A 20,978-nucleotide genomic window follows, 5' to 3' on the forward strand; every position below is an offset into this window, starting at 1 on the left:
TCTTATTTCTTGTTATTGCAACGAGTCACCATATGCTGAATCTGGTGGAAACACCGCTGTTAGTATCTCTTTGACTTATTATCGCCTAGAGTTGTACAGTCAGTAGCCACTTCGGCAGGTATTTGAAGCGGTCGGAAAACCTTATCACTGGCGATCTCTGAAGTTATGCCATAAATATTCTTAATATTAGCCCAGAAAGTTTTCCAAGACGCTGCTTTAGCTTTTAAAATATTCTTTTTGAATTTCGCTAGTTCTTTCCTAAAACTTATCTTGTTTGTTTCCTAAAACTTATCTTGGTGTAGTGCGAGTTAGTTAGTATCAAGTAGGTGTCTCTTCCAGCGAGTCAATCCCTGCGTAGCCGGGCAGCGAGTGCCGAGTGGGTCGTCGAGTGCACCGAAAGAGTCTCTTAGTGTATCGCGGTTAGTGCATAGTCGAGAAAGCGGGTTGAGCTCCGGGAACGACTGAACCAGAGTCGGGAGCCGTGCTCTGTCAGTACCTCCTACATACATGTATGTAGGAGGTACTGGCTCTGTGTGTCGTCGAGTGAATCGTGGAGAGTCTCGAGAGTACGTGGAGTTCCGAGAACGACCGAGCAGAGTCGGGAGCTGTTCTCTGGTGCTTTGCAGTGAAGTTGTCTCCACCGTTATTGCCTGAGAGTGTGAAGGCTGTGTCGCTGATTGTTCCAGCGTGTTTATAGTAAATGTTCGACGACTGTAAAAAGTGTTATTGTATCTGTCCTGATTAATATTGGCTGAATAAATTGTGTTTCGATATTTCATCAAGTGTCGTCGTTATTCACTCCAAATCTACGAACCCCGTACGAACGTGAAGGAAGAAAATAGCGTAACAACTGGTGTCAGAAAGTCAGAAAAGAAAAACGCAACAATATATATGTGTATAGTTAATTATTTACTTAGAACAGGTTTTGTGTGCCTTAATTTTTTATGCTTCTGGAAGTTATCAGAGATATGTTGTTAATTGGAGATATATAGGGCTGAGCCAGAAATATGTCAATTGGTGTATTTGAGAAGTTACAGATGCTATTTGTTCTGGTATTTTTATCATATGGATAAAATTTACAGTAAGAAGTTTTAAAAAAAAAACAAAATCAAATTGCGATTCAATCGAAAGTTTGGATTTCCTGGTGTCATCGGCGCTGTAGATGGTACCCACCTATCTATAATTGCACCTAATGACACGGATGAATTCCAAGGTTCATTTATATAAACAGAAAGTCCTTCCATTCGCTTAATGGGCAGTTGAGGTGTAATTTTTCTTTCCATTTTATATACAAGTATAATATATATAAGAACAAATAGTAAAGTTAAATTAAATTTAAATAATTCTCTTGCGCCGTTACTGCAAGGAATGAAATTTGAATTTAACAAATATTCTCGCATTCGTATAAAGCTAATTTAAATTTAAATTTTAAATTATTAAAATCCCTACTAAAAATGCCCCATAGAAACCAGTAAAACTTTTTATGGGTTTTTATTGACTTTTACTGGTTTCTGTTGGTCTCTGTGGGTTTTTTTTACTGGTTTCAAAATGACCCATAGAAACCAGTAAAACTTTCTACTGGTACCTATAGAATTTTTGATGGTCTCTATTGACTTTTACTGGTTTCTATTGATCTTTGTGGGTTTTTCTTACTGGTATCAATTGACACCCATACAACCAACATTCAATGGCAGAACTTTGTACTGGTTTGTATAGGTTTATATTGACTTTTACTGGTTTTCTTACTGGTATCAATATAATAATAAATCTTCTGTTGGTTTATATGGATTTATGCTATGTTTTTATCTGACGTTAATAGACTTTTTGTAAACAATAAAATTAACAGAATGAAAATATGATCTCTTTAAGACCATCAGAGTAACCTGGAAACGCAGGTGGTCGTTTCAGAGAGGGTTTTTACTAAATATGCTTATTTATTTGATTTAAAAATTGTTTTTCGGAAACAATAACAGTAATCATATACACCACACACAACGAGGTCTCTCTCAGGCGACCAGCCGCAAATAAAAATTCATCTTTGAAAGTGGTCGCCTTAGGTGATGCTCAATACCAATATGTACTCACGTTCTCAGAGATACGGTTATCTTTTAGAGGTGGTCGTCTTAGGGAGATTGCATCTACGGAATGAATCTCTCTAAGGCGACCGGCCACACTAGCAGAACTTTCTTTGTGAATGGTCGCCTTACAGAGGGAATTTTCAATGCCAAAGTATACTTATGTTTTCAGAAATACTGGTTTTTTTCAGAGGCGGTCGTCTTAGGGAGGTGGTTTTTGCTACGAGTTGGTTCTCTGAATACACACACAAAAGCACTTACATTTCTGTGTCGACCCCTTATTACAATACTTTGAATGTTACCTGTATCTCTCAAAAGATAAATGAAACATGAAGATAACATATAATAAACTTAATAATACCCAAAATACAATAAATTATATTGTAACAAAACGAATTTTAAAAAATTTACAAGTCTCAACAAATACCAATTCTCAACGCACAGTTCGGGAATTAAGGAAATATCTCATAGCGTATAATGTTTTACTCCGTATCTCACTTTTAGTGCTATATAATCTTCCACAGATTTTATATAAATAAAATCTATAATATAATGGGTATTTATACTATATGTAGTTCTTGATGTAAAAAAGATCAACTTTCGTACTGTAAAAATTCCATCTATGTGAATAAGTATGAATATACTCATATACACATAATTATATTAAATAACTAATTTAATGAAACTAAATTCCTATAGAAAAATGGGGAAAGTGTAGAATCGCCCACTGCTTGGAGTGTTTTTAAGAATTGCACATACTCGTTATCCACGTACACATCGATGTATTTTCACTTAAAAAAACATCCCAGAATTGCACAAAAATGTCATTGCGCACTCCTTTGACTTTATCCAGGTACACATCGACCTATTTTCACTTAAAAAGTCAAAGGAAAATTGACAAAGATCCAATTTTTTCACTTTAATAAAAATAATAAGTAGGCGATTATGCACTTTACCCGAAAAAATATATAAAAATACCATTTACCTACATATATTAATAATTTATTATTACACAAGGTTTTTCATATATCATCTCAAAGGAACATAAATTTAATTAAAGCGATGCATTATTGGAATAAATTTAACTCAGTGTTTTAGGTGCAAGTTATTTAGATTTCTATTGTAGAAAGAATACTTGAAATAATGTATAGAAATATTATTTTGAACCATAAAAATTCTCAATAGTAAAATTTAAAGTACTGAAAAGGTAGCTATTGTTTTTGACAGTAGATTATATAATATAAAAATACCTCATGCTGAGCATTTTCTGAAATTACAATGCTAAATGAAATTGATATAGTGCAGTATTTAGCAATAATAACTTTTTGTAAACAAATGTAGCTATATTCGCTTAATTGTAATGACAGTAATTTTAACTGCATTTGTATAAGGCTGTACAGAAGATTTATTTATATGGGTTTTCATCCGCAGAGAACAACCGGATTCCCTGTGGAAGTGCTTCCGAAAATAATGTTTAAATATTACTCTAACTATATTTGAAAGCAATGCTATAACAGTGCCCTTATAATTCTCATGATCCGAAAAGCTTTGGTTTTAAATGTCTCGTAAAAACTTTCAATTACTTCTGCAAAATTCATACCCACGTAAAAATTACCACACTGAAGTCAATTGATTATACAGCAAAACGTTCCTAAAACAATCAACTTCACAATTCGAGATAATGCCAGTTTCCTGTAGCCTGACAAAACTATGAATGATTTTTAAGTCCTGTTATTTAATTATTGTCCTGACAAATGTGCCATTATCAGAGGTGGTCATTTAAGAAAATAACCACTATATGAGGTTTCAACTTAATGGAATTTTTTTCAAATAAATAATTCACTTTTTATACTCCCAAGACTAGTACATTTAATATTACATAAATCTTATTCACAAATCTATTTCTATTTCAAAAGCAATTTATGAAAAACACATTTGAAATTTTCTTCATCAAACTAATAATGATGAAAATTAAAGAATGCATAAAAATGATTATATGTGTTTTAACAAAATAGCACAAAATATTTAATGTAAAAATGTGGTTCTAGTCTCATACTTGTAAAGAAAAATAGACCAAAAAGAAAAAACAATGTAAGCTACTATGATCATCTAAATTTTCACATAATTTTAGTAGTGGAAAAAAGATTTCTTAAGCTTGTATGTCTTGTCTACCCCATTCAATAAGTAATAAACACATTAAATACTTCAATGTTTATTTCATTAATAAAACTTACCTTTTTTGCTCGCGAAATATAATTAGTATATTTTTTAAAACATAAAAAAACATTCTTTTTGCTCGGCCACATCACATTAGTCGAAAAATTGAAAATTCAATCATGCAAGATCATTTTTAAGTAAGGTATGCTCAAATTTATTAGTACATAATATTCAAATGATAAAGCAATCTACATGAATAAGCTTTAAAAAAGTATTTCTAAACTGTAATTAAAAAAATAAATTTTCCAAAATACAGTTTCAGTAGAATGCAAAAACTACATTTCTGCATCTGCACACTGAAACAAATTATCAAACCTGAAATTATCACTTTTCAGTCTTTAAGCACATTGTTTTTCAGGATAAAAGTAAAGATGGAAAATCAATTTCACGCTCAGAAACTCCATTTCACAACTAGTCAGTTATCAGCAACGTTCTCTCAAACATTAGACACGATTACACGTGCATCGCTTTAGTGGTATATTCATAGTCAGTGCTGGTATTTTATTATTTATTACTAATTTCTAAACAGTAAAACATAGTAAAATTTGTAATACAGTAAATCCTAGTGAATAATATATTGCATTACTACAACCACGAAGAAAATAACACCACCATCGCACAACAATAACTAGAGCGGTGCCATATTGCTTGTTTGGGAAACTTCTGAGAGTGGGGGAGGGAGGGGGAATTTTTTTCTTCACGTCAGCGTTAAACAGGGAGAAAATTTTTGCGATTGTGAATGAACTTGTTCGCGTTAAAGAGATGTTGGTTGATACCGGTGTTTATTTGTAATATCAGAAATGTAAGTGCTTATGTGTGTGTATTCAGAGAACCAACTCGTAACAAAAACCACCTCCCTAAGACGACCGCCTCTGAAAGAAACCAGTATTTCTGAAAACATAAGTATACTTTGGTATTGAATATTCCCTCTGAAAGGCGACCATTCACAAAGAAAATTCTGCAAGTGTGTCTGGTCGCCTTAGAGAGATTCATTCCGTAGATGCAATCTCCCTAGGAAGACCACCTCTAAAAGATAAACGTATCTCTGAGAACGTGAGTATCTATTGGTATTGAGCATCACCTCTCTAAGGCAACCACTTGCAAAGATGAATTTTTATTTGCGGCTGGTCGCCTTGGAGAGACCTCGTTGTGTGTGGTGTATATGATTACTGTTATTGTTTCCGAAAAAAAAATTAAATCAAATAAATAAGCATATTTAGTAGAAACCCTCTCTAAAACGACCACCTGCGTTTCCAGGTTACTCTGATGGTCTTAAAGAGATCATATTTTCATTCTGTTAATTTTATTGTTTACAAGAAGTCTATTAACGTCAGATAAAAAAATAGCATAAACCCATATAAACCAACAGAAGATTTATTATTATATTGATACCAGTAAGAAAACCAGTAAAAGTCAATATAAACCTATACAAACCAGTACAAAGTTCTGCCATTGAATGTTGGTTGTATGGGTGTCAATTGATACCAGTAAGAAAAACCCACAGAGATCAATAGAAACCAGTAAAAGTCAATAGAGACCATCAAAAATTCTATAGGTACCAGTAGAAAGTTTTACTGGTTTCTATGGGTCATTTTGAAACCAGCAAAAAAAAAAAAAAAAAAACCCACAGAGACCAACAGAAACCAGTAAAAGTTAATAGAAACCCATAAAATCTTATGGGTACCCATAAAAAGTTTTACTGGTTTCTATGGGGCATTTTTAGTAGGGGTAGTACCTAAATCTTTAAGATTAAAATTATTGAATAAAACCCATGAAAATTTTGGTCACCCGGGAGTTCAAATTATGCTTAACTTAATCACCCCTCAATATTATTGGCCTCATATTAGCGAAGATACTGAAATTTTGTTAAACATTGTCATACTTGTCAACTTAATAAAAAGAAAAAACAGAAAAAATTTGGTCTTATGCAAGACGTAACCCCAACCGACAAACCTTTCGAATGTCTCTCTATTGACACTGTGGGAGGATTTAATTATTATAATTCTACAAAAAAATATTTACATATAGTTATTGACCATGCAACAAGATATGTCTGGGCTTTTCCCTCTAAAAGTGTAACTTCAGAAACCTATGCCAATTGTCTAAAATAAATATTTCAAATACAAGTCCCCGAAAAAATTCTGAGTGATAGGAATGCAGCCTTCACTTCCTCTAGATTCAAAAAATTTCTTAAAAAGCATAATGTTAAACAACTTTTAACTCCATCTCACCATCCCCAGACAAATGGTAAAGTAGAAAGAGTAAATCAATCAATAGTAAGTCGACTAAGATGTAAAGTAAATTCTTCTTCTAAAAAAGTACCATGGACTAAAGTGCTAATAACAACTCCCCTCATACGGTAACTAAGTTCACCCCAGCATACTTACTATTTGGTAACCTCCCTTTTGAATCTCCAATTGATCAAAATAAATACCCTTCCTTAAATGAAGCAAGGGCTTTAGCAAAGAAAAGAACTATCGAATACCACCGAAAGAATAAAACTAGATATGACATCAGATTTGTAGAATCTAAATTTCAACCTGGAGATTTTGTCCTTTACGAGGAATTCGAATACCCAAATACTAGAAAATTGACTTCACCCTATTCAGGCCCTTATCAGATTATGAATAAGTTATCTGAAGTTAATTATGAAATCGACAGGGAAAATTTTCACACGAAGAAACCAACTGAGATTGTACATGCGTCAAAATTAAGGTTCTATTATCCACCCGAGAACTTTAAATTACATCATGAATAAATCAAAATTTATAAATCAATAAACTATCCATAACCCTTCTTTTAGTTTTCATCCTGTTGTCCCCCTTAATAGTTGATTTATCTCTCAGTGCCTGAAAAGTTTGTCTGCCCTTTTCTTTTACTGGGCTCCTTCAAACTTGAGTTTCAGGTTCAATGCACTTTCCGTGTGGGAAACACTCAATTGAGACTATACTACAAGTAGAGTACTATACCCTCACATTTCCTTGAGCTCATGTTTTCTTATGTTTGTGTTATAAATTGTAGCAACAGTTGAAAAAGTTAAATTTCAGTTGTTGAAACTTCTGAATTTCATTTTATGTTTCTGCAGCATCGTGTACAAAAAACTGGTATGGATGTTGGAAGTTAAATTTTGTTATGTTATCATTAATAAGAGAAAAATAGAGTGACAAAATATGTTAAAACCCTAGCAAAATGTGTATTTTCAACAAGAGTATAAGAGCTCTAGTATCGTGACATAAAAACTCAAATGTTTTCAGTGCCAATGCTAATCCACAATTCTAGCGCTAATTAAATGATCCGGAGATCTCCAAAGACCAGTAAAAGACTGAAGATGAGCCTGAATGACAACTCTAATGATTGTACGGACTCATACACAAACTGTGAATGGCATGTCCTAAGATATAAACTTACAAATTCAGTTATATTACTATTTCCTATTGCCGCGTAGCTAACCAGCAATATGTTATTAGTGCTTTATTTGTTCTGCACTTAGTTACTATATTATAATTTCATTAATCATTTATTATATTTTATATACTGTATTAATTATATTCAAATATTTTATGTCATATTTTATGTAAAGATTTTGTGTGCCTTGAGGTAAATCCAATCAGTTTTCCTACTCACTTAATTTCCTAATAACTAAATTTTCTGCTCTCATTATCTGGACTGTCTTGGGTCGACGGCCGCGACTGCAAGCCTTTTCAGATGGGGGGGGATAATCTGTAATGATATTTTTAAATCAATTGATTAAATTAAATTCTAATAATATTGCTTAATAATGTGTTGGCGATTCTCTACCTAAATTGCATCCCTGTTCCTAAATTTTGGCGAAATCCTTTCTTTAGTATAAAATATATTAACCTGTTGGCGCCCTCCAAATCGCCAAACTCATAAATCTGTCATATTACATGAAGTCCTTAAGAACACTCCTGATGAGAAGATAGCGTCACCTCGTGATTTCAATTAATATCGCTGATTGGATGAGCCTCGTGACGCACAAATAGGTATAAATAGGGCTTCTCAAGGTACAAAAAGAAGCTAGAAGTATTTTTGAAGGGCTTAAAAACCTTGTTGAGGCTATTAAGGCTTCCGGCATTCTACAAGTAAATTTAGCTCCTAGCGCAAATGCTAGTAGTTTCAACGCGGTCAATAATGAACCCAATCATGGATAGGAAAGATAATAATTTTAGGCCAATCAAGATGTTAGTGTGGAATGCTAACAACATGAGAGGAAAGAAAGATGAGTTGGAGGACTTTATGTATGAGAACGACATTGATATTTGCCTGATCTCCGAGACGCACATCACCCCAGGAGACAGAGTTAGCATCAAAAATTATAGAACCTACCGATGTGATAGGTTACATCACAGAGGAGGTGGAGCACTCATCTACGTTCATTGTAAATATTCATCTTGTTTAATTTCGACTGAAAGAGACAAGGGCTATGAAATTGTGATTGCCTCTATTAGCTTGCCTAAGATTGGTGATACCTTATTTGCGGCAATCTACAACCCCCCTACTAATAGGCTAACTGAGGAAATGTTACAAAATATTATTCCGGATTCCTCAATAATGATTGTTGGTGGCGACCTCAATAGTAAGCATAAAGATTGGGGCTGCCGCAGCACCAATCACAATGATAAAGTACTGAGAGAGTATATCAGTAACCACCCAGTTGGTATATTTGCGCCTGACGTGCCGACGTTCAGGCCCAGCAACATCAGGTACACTCCTGATATTCTAGATATCATCTTGACTAATACAGGACTTAATATGGTGCTGGAGGTTCGAGACGACTTAAGCTCTGATCATACTCCTGTGATTGCTACACTAGGGGTCACCAGTATTAATTATACGAATGTTAAGACCCATACCGACTGGAGAATGTACCACAATGTTGTGAAAGTGAGGCTCCCTAAATTAGGTGCTATGAAAAGTCCTTCTGATATTGCTTTGTTCAAAGGAATTACCCAGACCCCATATTTAGAAGTTCTGGAGGAGCTTTCTTCTGATCATTTTCCCGCGATCTTTGATTTTTATGGGTTCTACCCTACTCCGCCAAAAATCCGCACTAAAGTTAACTGAAATCGTTTCACGGAACATATGAACAATCTGCCCTGCAATCCCCTACTTAGAGACTGTGGTGAAATCGAAAGCGAAATCTACTCCCTCACCTTAAAAATTCAAAACGCTATCAAAAGTTCGTCTTATGAATGTAAGAATTCCTACGCTAGGAAACTCCCAGATGATATCCTAAATACTATAAAAGAAAGGAATAGATTAAGGAAGAGGCATAATATCACTCAAGACCCTACCTTAAAAAGGCAAATCAATTATTTAAGCAGAAAAATTTCTAATGATATTAATGATTTTAAATCAAGCAGTTGGGAAGATTTATTGGACAACATAGGCGCAGATACAAACACAGTTTGGAAAATTGCTAATGCTATGCGGAAAGAAAATACGAATCATATCGCGCCGTTAAATCACATGGGCTTGACCCACCACTCCGAAGCTGACATTGCGAATGTCTTCGCTGATACGCTGGAGGAGACTTTTCGGCCAAACCCTACAACCGACCGACAACACGAAGAGGAGATCAACAATGAAATTAATAGCATCAAAGGCAGAGATAACCAAGATTTTATTAAATTTGTTTCACCAGGAGAAATTCAGTACATCATCAAAAGACTTAACATCAGGAAAGCCAGAGGTTTTGATGGAATAAACAATCGAGCCTTGAAAGCCCTTCCCCACACATGTTTCGTATTACTTGCTAACATTTTTATTGCGTGCATAAGAAACTGCTACTTCCCCTCTCAGTGGAAACATTCTAAAATTATTATGATCTTAAAACCGGGCAAAAACCCATCGGAAGCTACCAGTTATCGTCCCATCAGCCTTTTACCGGCGATTGGCAAAGTATTCGAAAGAGCTCTTAACTCAAGAATCACAAGTCACCTAGAACGCCTTGATCTGATCGACCCAGCGCAGTTCGGCTTCAGAAAGCACCATAGCACGATCCACCAAGTACTTAATGTTGTAGAATTTATTTCCAGAGCTTTTTTTCCACGAGACAGGAGTTGCGGCGTGTTTTCTAGACCTGGAGAAAGCGTTCGACAGAGTCTGGCACGACGGCTTGATTTTAAAATCAATAATTGCATGTTCCCCATCAGTTTTGTGAAGCTCATAATTTCTTATCTGAAGAGAAGAACTTTTCAAGTTCGGGTTGGAGGGGTAGGAGATACTCTGTCACAGAAGAAAGTAATACAAAGTGGGGTCCCGCAAGGCTCAGTTATCGCACCAAAGCTTTTTAATATTTTTATAAATGACTTACCTAATCCATTGGGGTCTCAAACACTAAAATATGCAGATGACACAGTGATTTTGTCGCAATCAAGAAGCTCGCAGTTAGCACTAAACAACCTCCAACTCTACGTGAACGTTGTCGCCGCCTAGTGTCAGCTCTGGAAGGTAAAAATTAATACCTCAAAATGCAGTATTGTTCACTTTCGTCGTTATAGGAAAAATGAGAGAATAAATAGTGACATAAAAATTGGAAATGTTATCATCCCAGTCTCTTCGTCCGTAAATATCTCGGAGAAATTCTTGATGAACGACTTAGCTTTAAAGACCATGTAATTAACCAAGTTACCAAAGCAAATAGAGCTTGATATATAACGCTGATTTTTGTTGTTTGACTTCTGAATTAGTATTTATTCGGCGTGTTATTGTGTCTTAATTAAATAGAGCTAACATGTCTCTCTCTATAATCTCATAGGACGGAAATCTAAACTATCGTAAAAATTAAACGTACTCTGTATTTAGCACTTATTAGACCAATTTTGCTTTATGCAGCCCCGGCCTGGGCCACGGAGTTAAAGACTGAACGAAGGGAAGTTAACCACCTGCAAAATAAAATACTAAGAGCGATGGTTAATGCGCCTTGGTATGTTAGAAATACGATCATTTATGAAGATTTAAAATTAAACCAATACCGGAGCAGATCCTAATGGATGCTCACAACTTTTTTGAGAAAATGGAGAATTCGCCAGTCAATACTTTGAAATAACTTACAAACTATGATCCCACTGTGGAAAGCGTCGTGAAACGACCTAGGTCAATTCACCACAATGTAAAGTGGTAGCTGTAAATATGTACATAGTTTTATCCAACTTATCTCATTTTATTGAAGTATTTAATCAAGCATTTAATCCTAGTATGTATCCAAGTATTTAATCAAGATTTATTTTATGTTTGTCAATTTGTGTTTGTGTTTACTACTAAGAATATGGACTTAGTGCCTGTACAGGCAAAGACTTTTACTGTTATTTGTACAAAGTGTAAATAATTGAACTCACCATGCCTACCACTGTGGATCCAACCGTATTGGCTAGTACCGGTCACGTGATACTCATACCCTGAATTCTCAAGAATTAGATATTATTATTTCGAATCTCTCACAAAGCAGTTTTACGTTCTTCAGTCAGGACTCAGATGATTTTCATGACTCAAAAATTGAAATTTTATTATGTTAGTGTACGCCACCTTGACTTGCCACCTTAGAGCTCTGATTGCCTGATCTCTCAGACTCTTATTTTCACCTTCGGGTGAGTGGCATGATAGCGCCCTAAATTTTTTCTACAACCGTGAATGGCCGTATGGCAAGTTAGAATGATTAGGTTTAAACTCTAAAAGAAGTTGATGCCTGTAGTGAACGTAAAGCATAAGCATACACTAGCGAGAGGAGTCTGGGTGAGAGCCAAGATTGAGTCAATTTAACTGAAGGGGTGTGGGTGAAAAGCTTGGGTATTTTTTCCTTTCGGAGGTCGAAGGTATGTGTGGGAAAAGCGCGGATATTTTTTCCTCTCGGTGGTTGTTTAAGGCTTTTTACAATACTGCACTCACCCCTACATCACTAATAGATATGCATACTTCCGCCCAAACCGGATGTTTACAAAAATCTGAAATACGTGGTCGAACAGTACAAGTGGCTGAGAGATAGAATCGGTGCCTAATAATCGTTAATCGATTCAGCATGATTTTTAAATGTTTTTTTTTTGATAAAATAAATAATATTTGCGTATAAAACTAAAGAGCCGCAGGTTGCCGACTCCCGTACTAGGCAGTCTCACATCCTTCATTATACTCCGTGATTTGAAACTTAGCATAATATTGGATTTGTTGCCAATCTAGAGACACTAAGCTTCAAAACAGCAAAAAAAAAAAAAAAAAAAAAAAAAAAAAACCGCCTTCTTTTATTATTGCGAATTAAATCATGCTTAATGCATTCTGGGATTTATTTGAGGAAATAAGTAATTTTTAATATAGATATTTTGAGTTTTATCTACTTTTGCCTTGTCGCGAAGAGAGAACTGAATTAATTGAATGAGAATTACTGAATTGTCTGTGAAAAACTATTCCTTTTTTTTTTTTTTTTGTTGTTTGTTTAATTTCTTTTATACATCGTTTTAAATTTATTATTGTATTTGAATAGAACATTTGGCAACGATTAGATAATTCTTCAGATGATATAAATTTTGTACATTCTGAGTTATAAAATGAATGAAATGTCTACCTAGCGCCTATTAAGTCAACCTAGTGCCAGAGTGTCGCTATGATTAACAAGTATAGTGAATTTTAAAGACTGCATTTATTCTATTGTGGTTTATGCGCTATCGACGAAGTAGGTTTAATTCAATTCAATAAGTTTAAATGCAATGTAAGAGAAAATGAGTATAATTTAATATTCCGTACAAGGAAGTCATGTGGTGTACACATAAGATTTTTTTCACTTACAGACACATACATGTTTTGAGAGCATTTGGGTTGAAAATATTTAAAAAAAAAACATGGCTTTAGAATTTCCGATACAGTCTTATATACTGGCGATAAATATGTTTAATTCCTTACAGTGTTGCCAATGATCGCTTTGAAATCGTTGAGTTTCTTAATCAAAAATTCATTAAAGTTTTATAAAATATGAAACAGACAATATCCAAATTCGGGCTCATATTCGTGTGGTAATTCTACGTTAATCAAAATTTGATGGCTCTAAGTACCATTGTTTTTTTCACAATACAAGAAACATATATACGCTTATGCGGATTCTTTATTATTTTATTTCTAAATATAATACAGGGCGATAATATTTGGTGGCTACAGTTTGAAAAGTGATTCAGACTTTTATAGTGATTCAATGCAAAATACCGTTTTGAGGCTAACAGCCCTTCTTGGCTTCCATTTGGTCTAATGAACATAAATTTTAGAATAATCAGTGGAGTACATGAATACGAATGAATTTTGATTTATTGATACCAGTATAATTTTTCATTAGATATAATTTTGTACAAAAGCTACTGATGTCAACAACAAATTTCTTATAAACCTTGTAGGGATTTGTATTTATTTTAACTAACAAGTTAAAGTTTAATTTTAAACTTTCCTATAAGCCTTCATTCGCCTAATTGTTAATGCCAGCATATTTAAATTTAGTAGCGCGCGTGAAGGAATGCAAATTCTACTTGGAGGAGAAAAAGTTTAAATACCGGGTTCCAGAAGGAAAGTTAAGAGAGATTAAGGCTATTTCCGTCGTCCTTGTTGCGTGAGCTTGTACTCCCGGAGTTATTGCTGGTTTACGCGGCATAATAGCCCGCACTTTGCTGCCACTAGTTTCGACGCGGTTTTAAGTAACAGGAGTTATCTGAGCCCTGCAGCGAATTTCTACTACTTGTGAACATTCGAATTTTTAGTTTAGTTCTGTGATTTCAGTTACTGCTCAGGGAAGGCGTAGTATGTTAACGTCGAGTTGACTCATTGTAAATTTTAAAGAGTTAAATAAAGGGTACTTTCAACCCTTCTGTGTAGTTCCTACAAAAACTCACTACACATACAGTTGTCACTTAGAAGATAAGCAAGTGGACCCTACAACCTACACAAATCAACAGAAGTATAGTGACATCAATTTCAATTGTATTGGTATCAACATATTTCAATTGATATGCATTGCAATTTACAAGTTTAATACTGCAATTTTCTCTTACTAGTAAAGAAAAGCAAGCAGAGATCAATAAAAACCAGTAGATGGTAATGGTAAATATTATGGCGCACAACTTGGGCAGATGATTAGATCCCAATATGACCGAGAACCCAGCAGTACAGAACTTGATAGCTATGCAACTTGTAAACTTAGATTTTGCGCATCAGTGGTTTGAAGATTCAGTGGTTATCCAGCTTTCTAATATGTATAGTGGTTCAGTAAACATAATGTTACATCAAATTTGAACAAATCAACAATCAATAAAATATAAATTGATTTAATCAAATATGATAATATCACAATCTCAGAAATCTCACATCTTCCATCAACTAACTGAACACACCCAATGGCACTCTTGGCGCCCTCTAGCGTTACGCGGGTCTTACCGTTCTCTTCGCTTAAACTCCCATGGAGTTTACATTTCAATTTTCAGATATTCAGATAAAATTTAAAGCAATAAAATTACACTAAAATAAATGTTAAATTGGTAAATTATTAAAATATATAAAATAAATTTTTTCAAGTTCATATCATTCAGTCTGTAAATGGTAAGGGAATGACTTTGTTGATGGTTCGCCGAAGAACACCTGTAGATGTCTTAACTTCAACTACTCTGACTGACCAGACCATCAGTACCAGGGATGCGACCCAATGGCCAATGCAAAGGATTGGAGTTGGGAGTCCTTTAGTAGTACTAGTTGACCAATCTGTATGTTCGGCTGCGAAATGCTCCATTTAGCATGATTCTGTAGTTGATTTAGATACTCTGAATGCCACCGGTTCCAAAATTTAGCTTGGAGTCCCTGAATTAGTTTCCACCTGGAATGGAAAAAAAAAAAAAAAAAAAAAAAAAAAAAAAAAAGAGAATCCGAAGCAGTATGTGGTTCAGGAAAGAATAACATAGCATTTCCTGTCAAAAAATGTCCCGGAGTTAAAGGCTGTAAGTCATTCAGATCGAAAGAAAGCGGTAATAATGGGCGAGAACTCAGAACTGCTTCTATATGAGTAACTAAAGTAGTTAACTCTTCAAAATTCATGATAGCTGATTCTGCTACCCTTAACAAAACCCGCTTCACTGATTTTATGTTTGCTTCCCACAGTCCGCCAAAGTGTGGAAAAGCTGGTGCGATACATTTCCATTGGATGCCTTCTTCTGCACTAAATCCTTGAATTGGGTTTGATTTGCAAATTTCATTATATGCGTTAAGAATATTTCTTGCACCTTTGAAATTCGTGGCGTTGTCGCTCCAGATGTCGTAATGAGAGTGAGCTGGAGGGGTAGTCAAGTGAAGCTAGAATTCTTACGCCTCCACAGACACGATCACCATCAGAGCTACCTTTCTTGTTTAAGCAACATTTCTTAACTTGATGTTCTAATTTCAACAGAGTTTCCTAGACTGCCTGGCACACAGGATGAGAAACATCGATCAGATGTTTGACGTTGACGAGATTTTGGTGGTAACCCTGACAGTTCAATGATATGAGAGTAGCCATTATGAATGATGTTTACTCTTTCTGTGCTGCGTTTTGGTTTTGCATGGAATTTTGGGAATTTCTTACCCTTGCTCTACTTTCATCTTATCTAAATAAAGGAGTTTGAAATCATTTTATCAAATGAACTATTACAGACACTTCTTTGTTTGTTGCTTTTTTGGTGAGTTTTTTTTTTTTTATTTGTTTGGACCATTGCTTCTGTTTTCTGTATTGCATGAGTTGGTTTGGACACCCATCACCAGGATAGTGATATCCGTCTCACTGAGATGATGATCTCTTGAAGGGCTAGGGTACCTCGGGATTCCCACACTTGTACTGACAAAAAGTGAACCCCTGAGGGGAGACAAACCAGTAGAAAATTTTACTTGTTTATATGGAGTATTTTGATACCTGTGAGAAAAACTAATAGAGATAAATAGAAACCAGCAAGCAAAGTTTTTTAAGTGCTTTTGCAAGAAACACAGTTTCAAATACAGAAATAGTTTTATTTTAGTCCATCTGTTGTTTATCCAAATTTCAAGTACGAGTACTTGAATTCGCTCATTTTTTTAGAGTTAATTTATGATTATTATTATTTCTTTTTTAGAGGATCTTATTATTTTCTATAAAATGAAAATCACAGAAAATTTTCTTCTGCAAAAGCAAGCGTTTTTAATACAACAACAGCAGTAACTTAGTCATGGGAATGGGAAGCATATATCTACAGTAATAATTTTTCACGAATTTCCAAAAGGCTCCTTTTGGCACATATTTAATGTAATTCAAGGAGTTGCCGTTCTCAGTGAGGGCTGTAGATTGTTTTGGATACAATGTAGAAAATGTTACGGATTATTTTCATCAAATACCACAAAATAATTGTAAAAATTTGAGGTCCAGATATAGTTTCTGAAAAATTCAAATCTTTCCATTCATTGCAGTTGCTTAGCATGATAAAATTAATCCTATAAAAATATTGTTTATGGAAATGCAAGCCTCCAATTTTATGGCATTGCTGTTCCAGCCATTCAACAGGTTAAGTTTTTTTTAATAGTATAACAATAGAATTAATATTATTAAATATTGGTTGCCTGGATGACAGACATTTTGATTTGATTCAGCTCATTAATTTGTTGTATTGCAGAGGCATATTCATTGCTATGTGGTGAATACACACCAGTTTCCCTTGGAAACACCTCTACAAAGGCATTTCCCTTCTCTTAGGTAAATAACTTTTGTAGCTTTGCTGCATTCGTATAACCTAACCTAGCCTTTGCTGTGCATTACTATTAATGAATGCATTCTGCTCAAAATCCCATTTAAAGAATTCAGCAAACAAAACCAGACGGTTGTATGACTCATGATAAGTTCCATTTCTTTATTCTTGAAGAGAAAAACTTGTTTATTAGTTAAAATGGACTACTACAATTTTACAGACTTTTTCCCTTGAGTAATACAAGAGATCTTCAGCTGTTTTTTAACATTTATGAAATGCTAGGCTGTATTAAAAGAGAAAATTCAAAATTTAACTTTAAATCTGCTTTCTACTACTAAGTGGGAATGAGGAACTGTAGCCAGTATGACTGCTTAAAAGAAATATTAAAGAAAGTTAACTTGTTGTTTTAGATAATGTGGTAGATAATTCTTAAGATTAATCAGTTAAGCTGATAAAATAATTTCAAGTTTTTCATTTACATTTGTTTACTCAATTGATATTTGATGTGACAAATTAGGTACTATAAATAGTAAAAGCAAAATGATGAACACAATATTTAATATACAGAAACTCTAAATCTTATTAAGGATTTTAAGGAAGGAACAACATTCTGGAAATGTTATTAATTCTGTAAAAGAAGCAGGAAACAATCTTAACACTGAAAACCTTCTTCAATTAATTGACAAATTATATGCAATAAAAAGGATGTGGTGGTGTATTTAATTATGGCAAAGCACACGAGGGCTATCTGCCTAAGAGGAGGGATGCCTTTGTGGAGGACTTTCTACGGGAAACTGGCTCGTATACACGTTACACATGGGGAAAACCACGAAAACACCCATGCAGCCAGCCCGTTCGCGGGATTCGAACCTCGGACCGAACTACCAGTGTTCAGCGACTTTACCGCTCAGCCGCTGGTGGGTGCAACAAAAAGGAAAAAATGAATGAGATGAACTTTTATGAAGAGAAAGAAACACAGAAATGTTCCTTTCTGCACAAGATACAAATGGGCAATCTTTTTTTTTTTTTTTTAAATAAAATATTTAACAATAGAAGAAATTTTTGAAAATATTTTCTTTTGTTTAAAAGTGAAAATTTGATTGGATAAGAAATCCATTTGTTTTTTCCATTTACTCTTGCACAAGTTTTACACTGATTGAAAAATTGATATTTTGATGTTAATCTCTTTAGATCATGAATTAAAACTGAAGTTTATAGAAAATAATCCTATGAAAAATTCTGGATCTTGGTAAAAATAAAAAAGTTGGATCTGGGAAGGAGGGAAGCAGGTTTCCACACCATATTTTTATGAAGCAGGATTTTCAACAATAGTTAATATTAAAACAAAGAAATTTCGGAAATTTGGAAGATGAAAATATGTCTTTATCATTAATTATTCCCATTATTGATGAAATTTGCAAAGATTACTAAGCTCATCTACTGCAGTAAATTTGAGAATTTTTGAAGGACTTTAAATATTTAAATAAATATATTTGCATCAATCAGTATCAGTATATTAAAGTGATAGTACTAGAAGGGGGGATGCCCAACTCTGCACTCACAATGTGCCCACTACATGATTTCAGTTCACTTCCCTTCAATAACAAAGCTATTTTTCCGAGCAATGTCTCCCCCCCCCCCCACTGTACCCTTGATTTAAAAAAAGTTGGCCATTGCTGCTTTAAAGCTTATGTTATATTGTAAATATTCCACAACTTCTAAAATATTAAGAGAAAGGCTGAAGTATATAGTAAATGTATGAAAAAGAAATCTGGTAATATGATATAGCTTATAGACTTTCATATTTTCTTATTTTTCAAGACTAATGGCATCAATAATGTTTTATATATTTGCATTTATTACGATTTCATGAATAAAAAGAAAAAATAATTATTATATAACTTTAATAAGTTAATATACAATTTGTACAATTTTTCATTTAATGATTCTTTTTCTTTTTTGCCTGTCTCATTTTCCTTTTCATGCCAATAACTGCTCCTCGTTTTGCAGCTTTTACAATATTTTTGAACTGTCCTTTTAATTTTACTTGTTTCCTATAAAATATGACAGAAAGGATAAATTAAAACCACACTCATTAATACTATAGCTATCAAATAAAACTAATGTAACATAATGAAACTGTACACATACCTTTTATTCAAAGCCTGTCTATTGAGAGGTATGTATGCATATGGGTCAAATTTACCTTTTTTTACATCACCACCAGCTTTCTATAAAAGAGAATGCATAATTACAGTTATAGTATCTAAAATTATAGCATTAATTTCCCTTACCAGAATATAAAATAGGATTAAGTTAAGTACAATTTATAGAGAATAAAGGTCATGTACTAAGGCCATAAGAGACAAAGGGTACTTTCCTGATTATTAAATTAAAGAAATACAAGTTCTAACTCTTTTATTATTCTTATTACATTACTGAGCTTTGACTAAGAAGATTCACTATGCAAATTATTCAAAATTGGCTTTATACTTATAAAGATCTTATCTAACAATTACTATTCAACTTTTCATGCTTCATAGGAAGCACAAAAGCTTTGTGGACAACTACCATGGAGGACATAAATGCACCTAAGAGAAGAGATGCCATGTGTGGGTAGTGGAAGACAATTATTTGCAGCAAGCTCCAGTTCCATAGTTGTAATGGCAAAACTCCCCTTCTATCTACAAAAATGTTAAAAGGAAGAGTACAGCTGAAACTAAATGATAATGCAAGAAGGCTAGCACCACACATTAGAACAGTCTTACCCCAGAAAATATCTCAGTAGATTAAATCATTTCTGATTTTAGTAGATTAAATTATGAACACTGCCATGCAGACTATTACAAAAAGTATTAATCAATATAAATTTTTTAAAAAAGATGTAATGCAAAGAACCTTATAGAATTTGTGTTCAAGAAAAGTGGTAGACTTCAGTATTAAAGAGAGCAGACATGTAACATTTAAAAAAAAAAAATTATTGCTTCACATTAAAATATTTACCACCAGATTGTTTTCATTTTGTTTTCCAAGGAAGTATCAACGTAAAAAAAAGGGGGGGATTTTTCCTTTTGATTGGACAAATCACTTGGATTAAAAATAATTTTACTGTAAATGATACAATAGCATTTAAAAATTAAAATACATACATGCATTTTCGTTCTTTAACTAAGTGTACACTGAAATAGTAGATACTGTTTCATGAAAAATTTCTAAATTAATATACTGTAAACGATGCAACATCCAACAACTGAAATATATAAGAAAGATATTCATTTTTTCTGCCAATTAGAAAACAGTACAGTAAATTTTTAAGCTAACACTGTTTTTTACAATATACTAGTATTCAGAGAATATATTTGAATGGATGCAACATGATTTAAAATTAAAGTCCTTATGTGACCATTATTTTTTTTATCAAAGATATACGCTGTGAACTATAAAAATGATTTAAATGACGAAAATGTTTATGTTACAGCACTTTTAAATTTAAAAAACACATTTTGTTGAAACTAAACAATTTAACTTTTTGAACAGTTCCCCTAGTTCTGATAATTACAATTAGTTAAAAAGTTAGCAAAACAAAGTACAAAAACATAATTGCCAAACAATAAAAATTAACCAAAGTAATCCAGTTTTAAAGTTTGATATCATGTTTGGGAGTTGTACACAAACTGAAGAAAGAAAAGTTTGCATTTATCCAAAGCTAAATATAAAATATCAGTTTACAGAAAAGTTTCTGATCTCAGTAGATTAAATCATGAGCATTGCCATGCAAACTGCCATTAAAAACATTGATGATTATAAATTTTTTCAAAAAGATGTAACGCAGAGAACTTTGTGGTAGATTTCAGTGTTAAAGAGAGTAAACATGTAACATTATTTGCTTTAATTAAAAATGAAAAATATTTCTAGTTTAATATATTTTTTGAATGTTTGTTTGCTTTTGTTTGAAAATGAT

The 20,978-nt window shown here is 33.5% G+C and overlaps 2 protein-coding genes across 2 annotated transcripts in view; one reads left to right on the top strand and one right to left on the bottom strand.

Moving 5' to 3' along the window:
• Positions 1–20,902, top strand: part of Tsen34 (tRNA splicing endonuclease subunit 34) — a 269,041-nt gene extending 248,139 nt beyond the window's left edge. Inside the window, exon 9 of the transcript XR_015043011.1 lies at positions 19,561–20,902. The gene's annotated coding sequence lies outside the window, so the exon portion shown is untranslated. The remainder of the gene's footprint in view (positions 1–19,560) is intronic.
• The window catches only part of LOC118184747 (RRP12-like protein), a 139,356-nt gene continuing 137,282 nt past the window's right edge, over positions 18,905–20,978 (bottom strand). The window contains exons 34-35 of the mRNA XM_085823674.1: positions 19,169–19,248; positions 18,905–19,071 (exon numbers count right to left, since the gene is read on the bottom strand). Coding sequence (XP_085679800.1) covers positions 18,957–19,071; positions 19,169–19,248 — 195 coding nt within the window. The 3' untranslated portion in view covers positions 18,905–18,956. The remainder of the gene's footprint in view (positions 19,072–19,168; positions 19,249–20,978) is intronic.

Source organism: Stegodyphus dumicola, chromosome 9 (assembly GCF_044657685.1).
Source record: "Stegodyphus dumicola isolate Sdum_Otavi_A_Nest chromosome 9, ASM4465768v1".
Classification (NCBI taxonomy): domain Eukaryota; kingdom Metazoa; phylum Arthropoda; class Arachnida; order Araneae; family Eresidae; genus Stegodyphus; species Stegodyphus dumicola.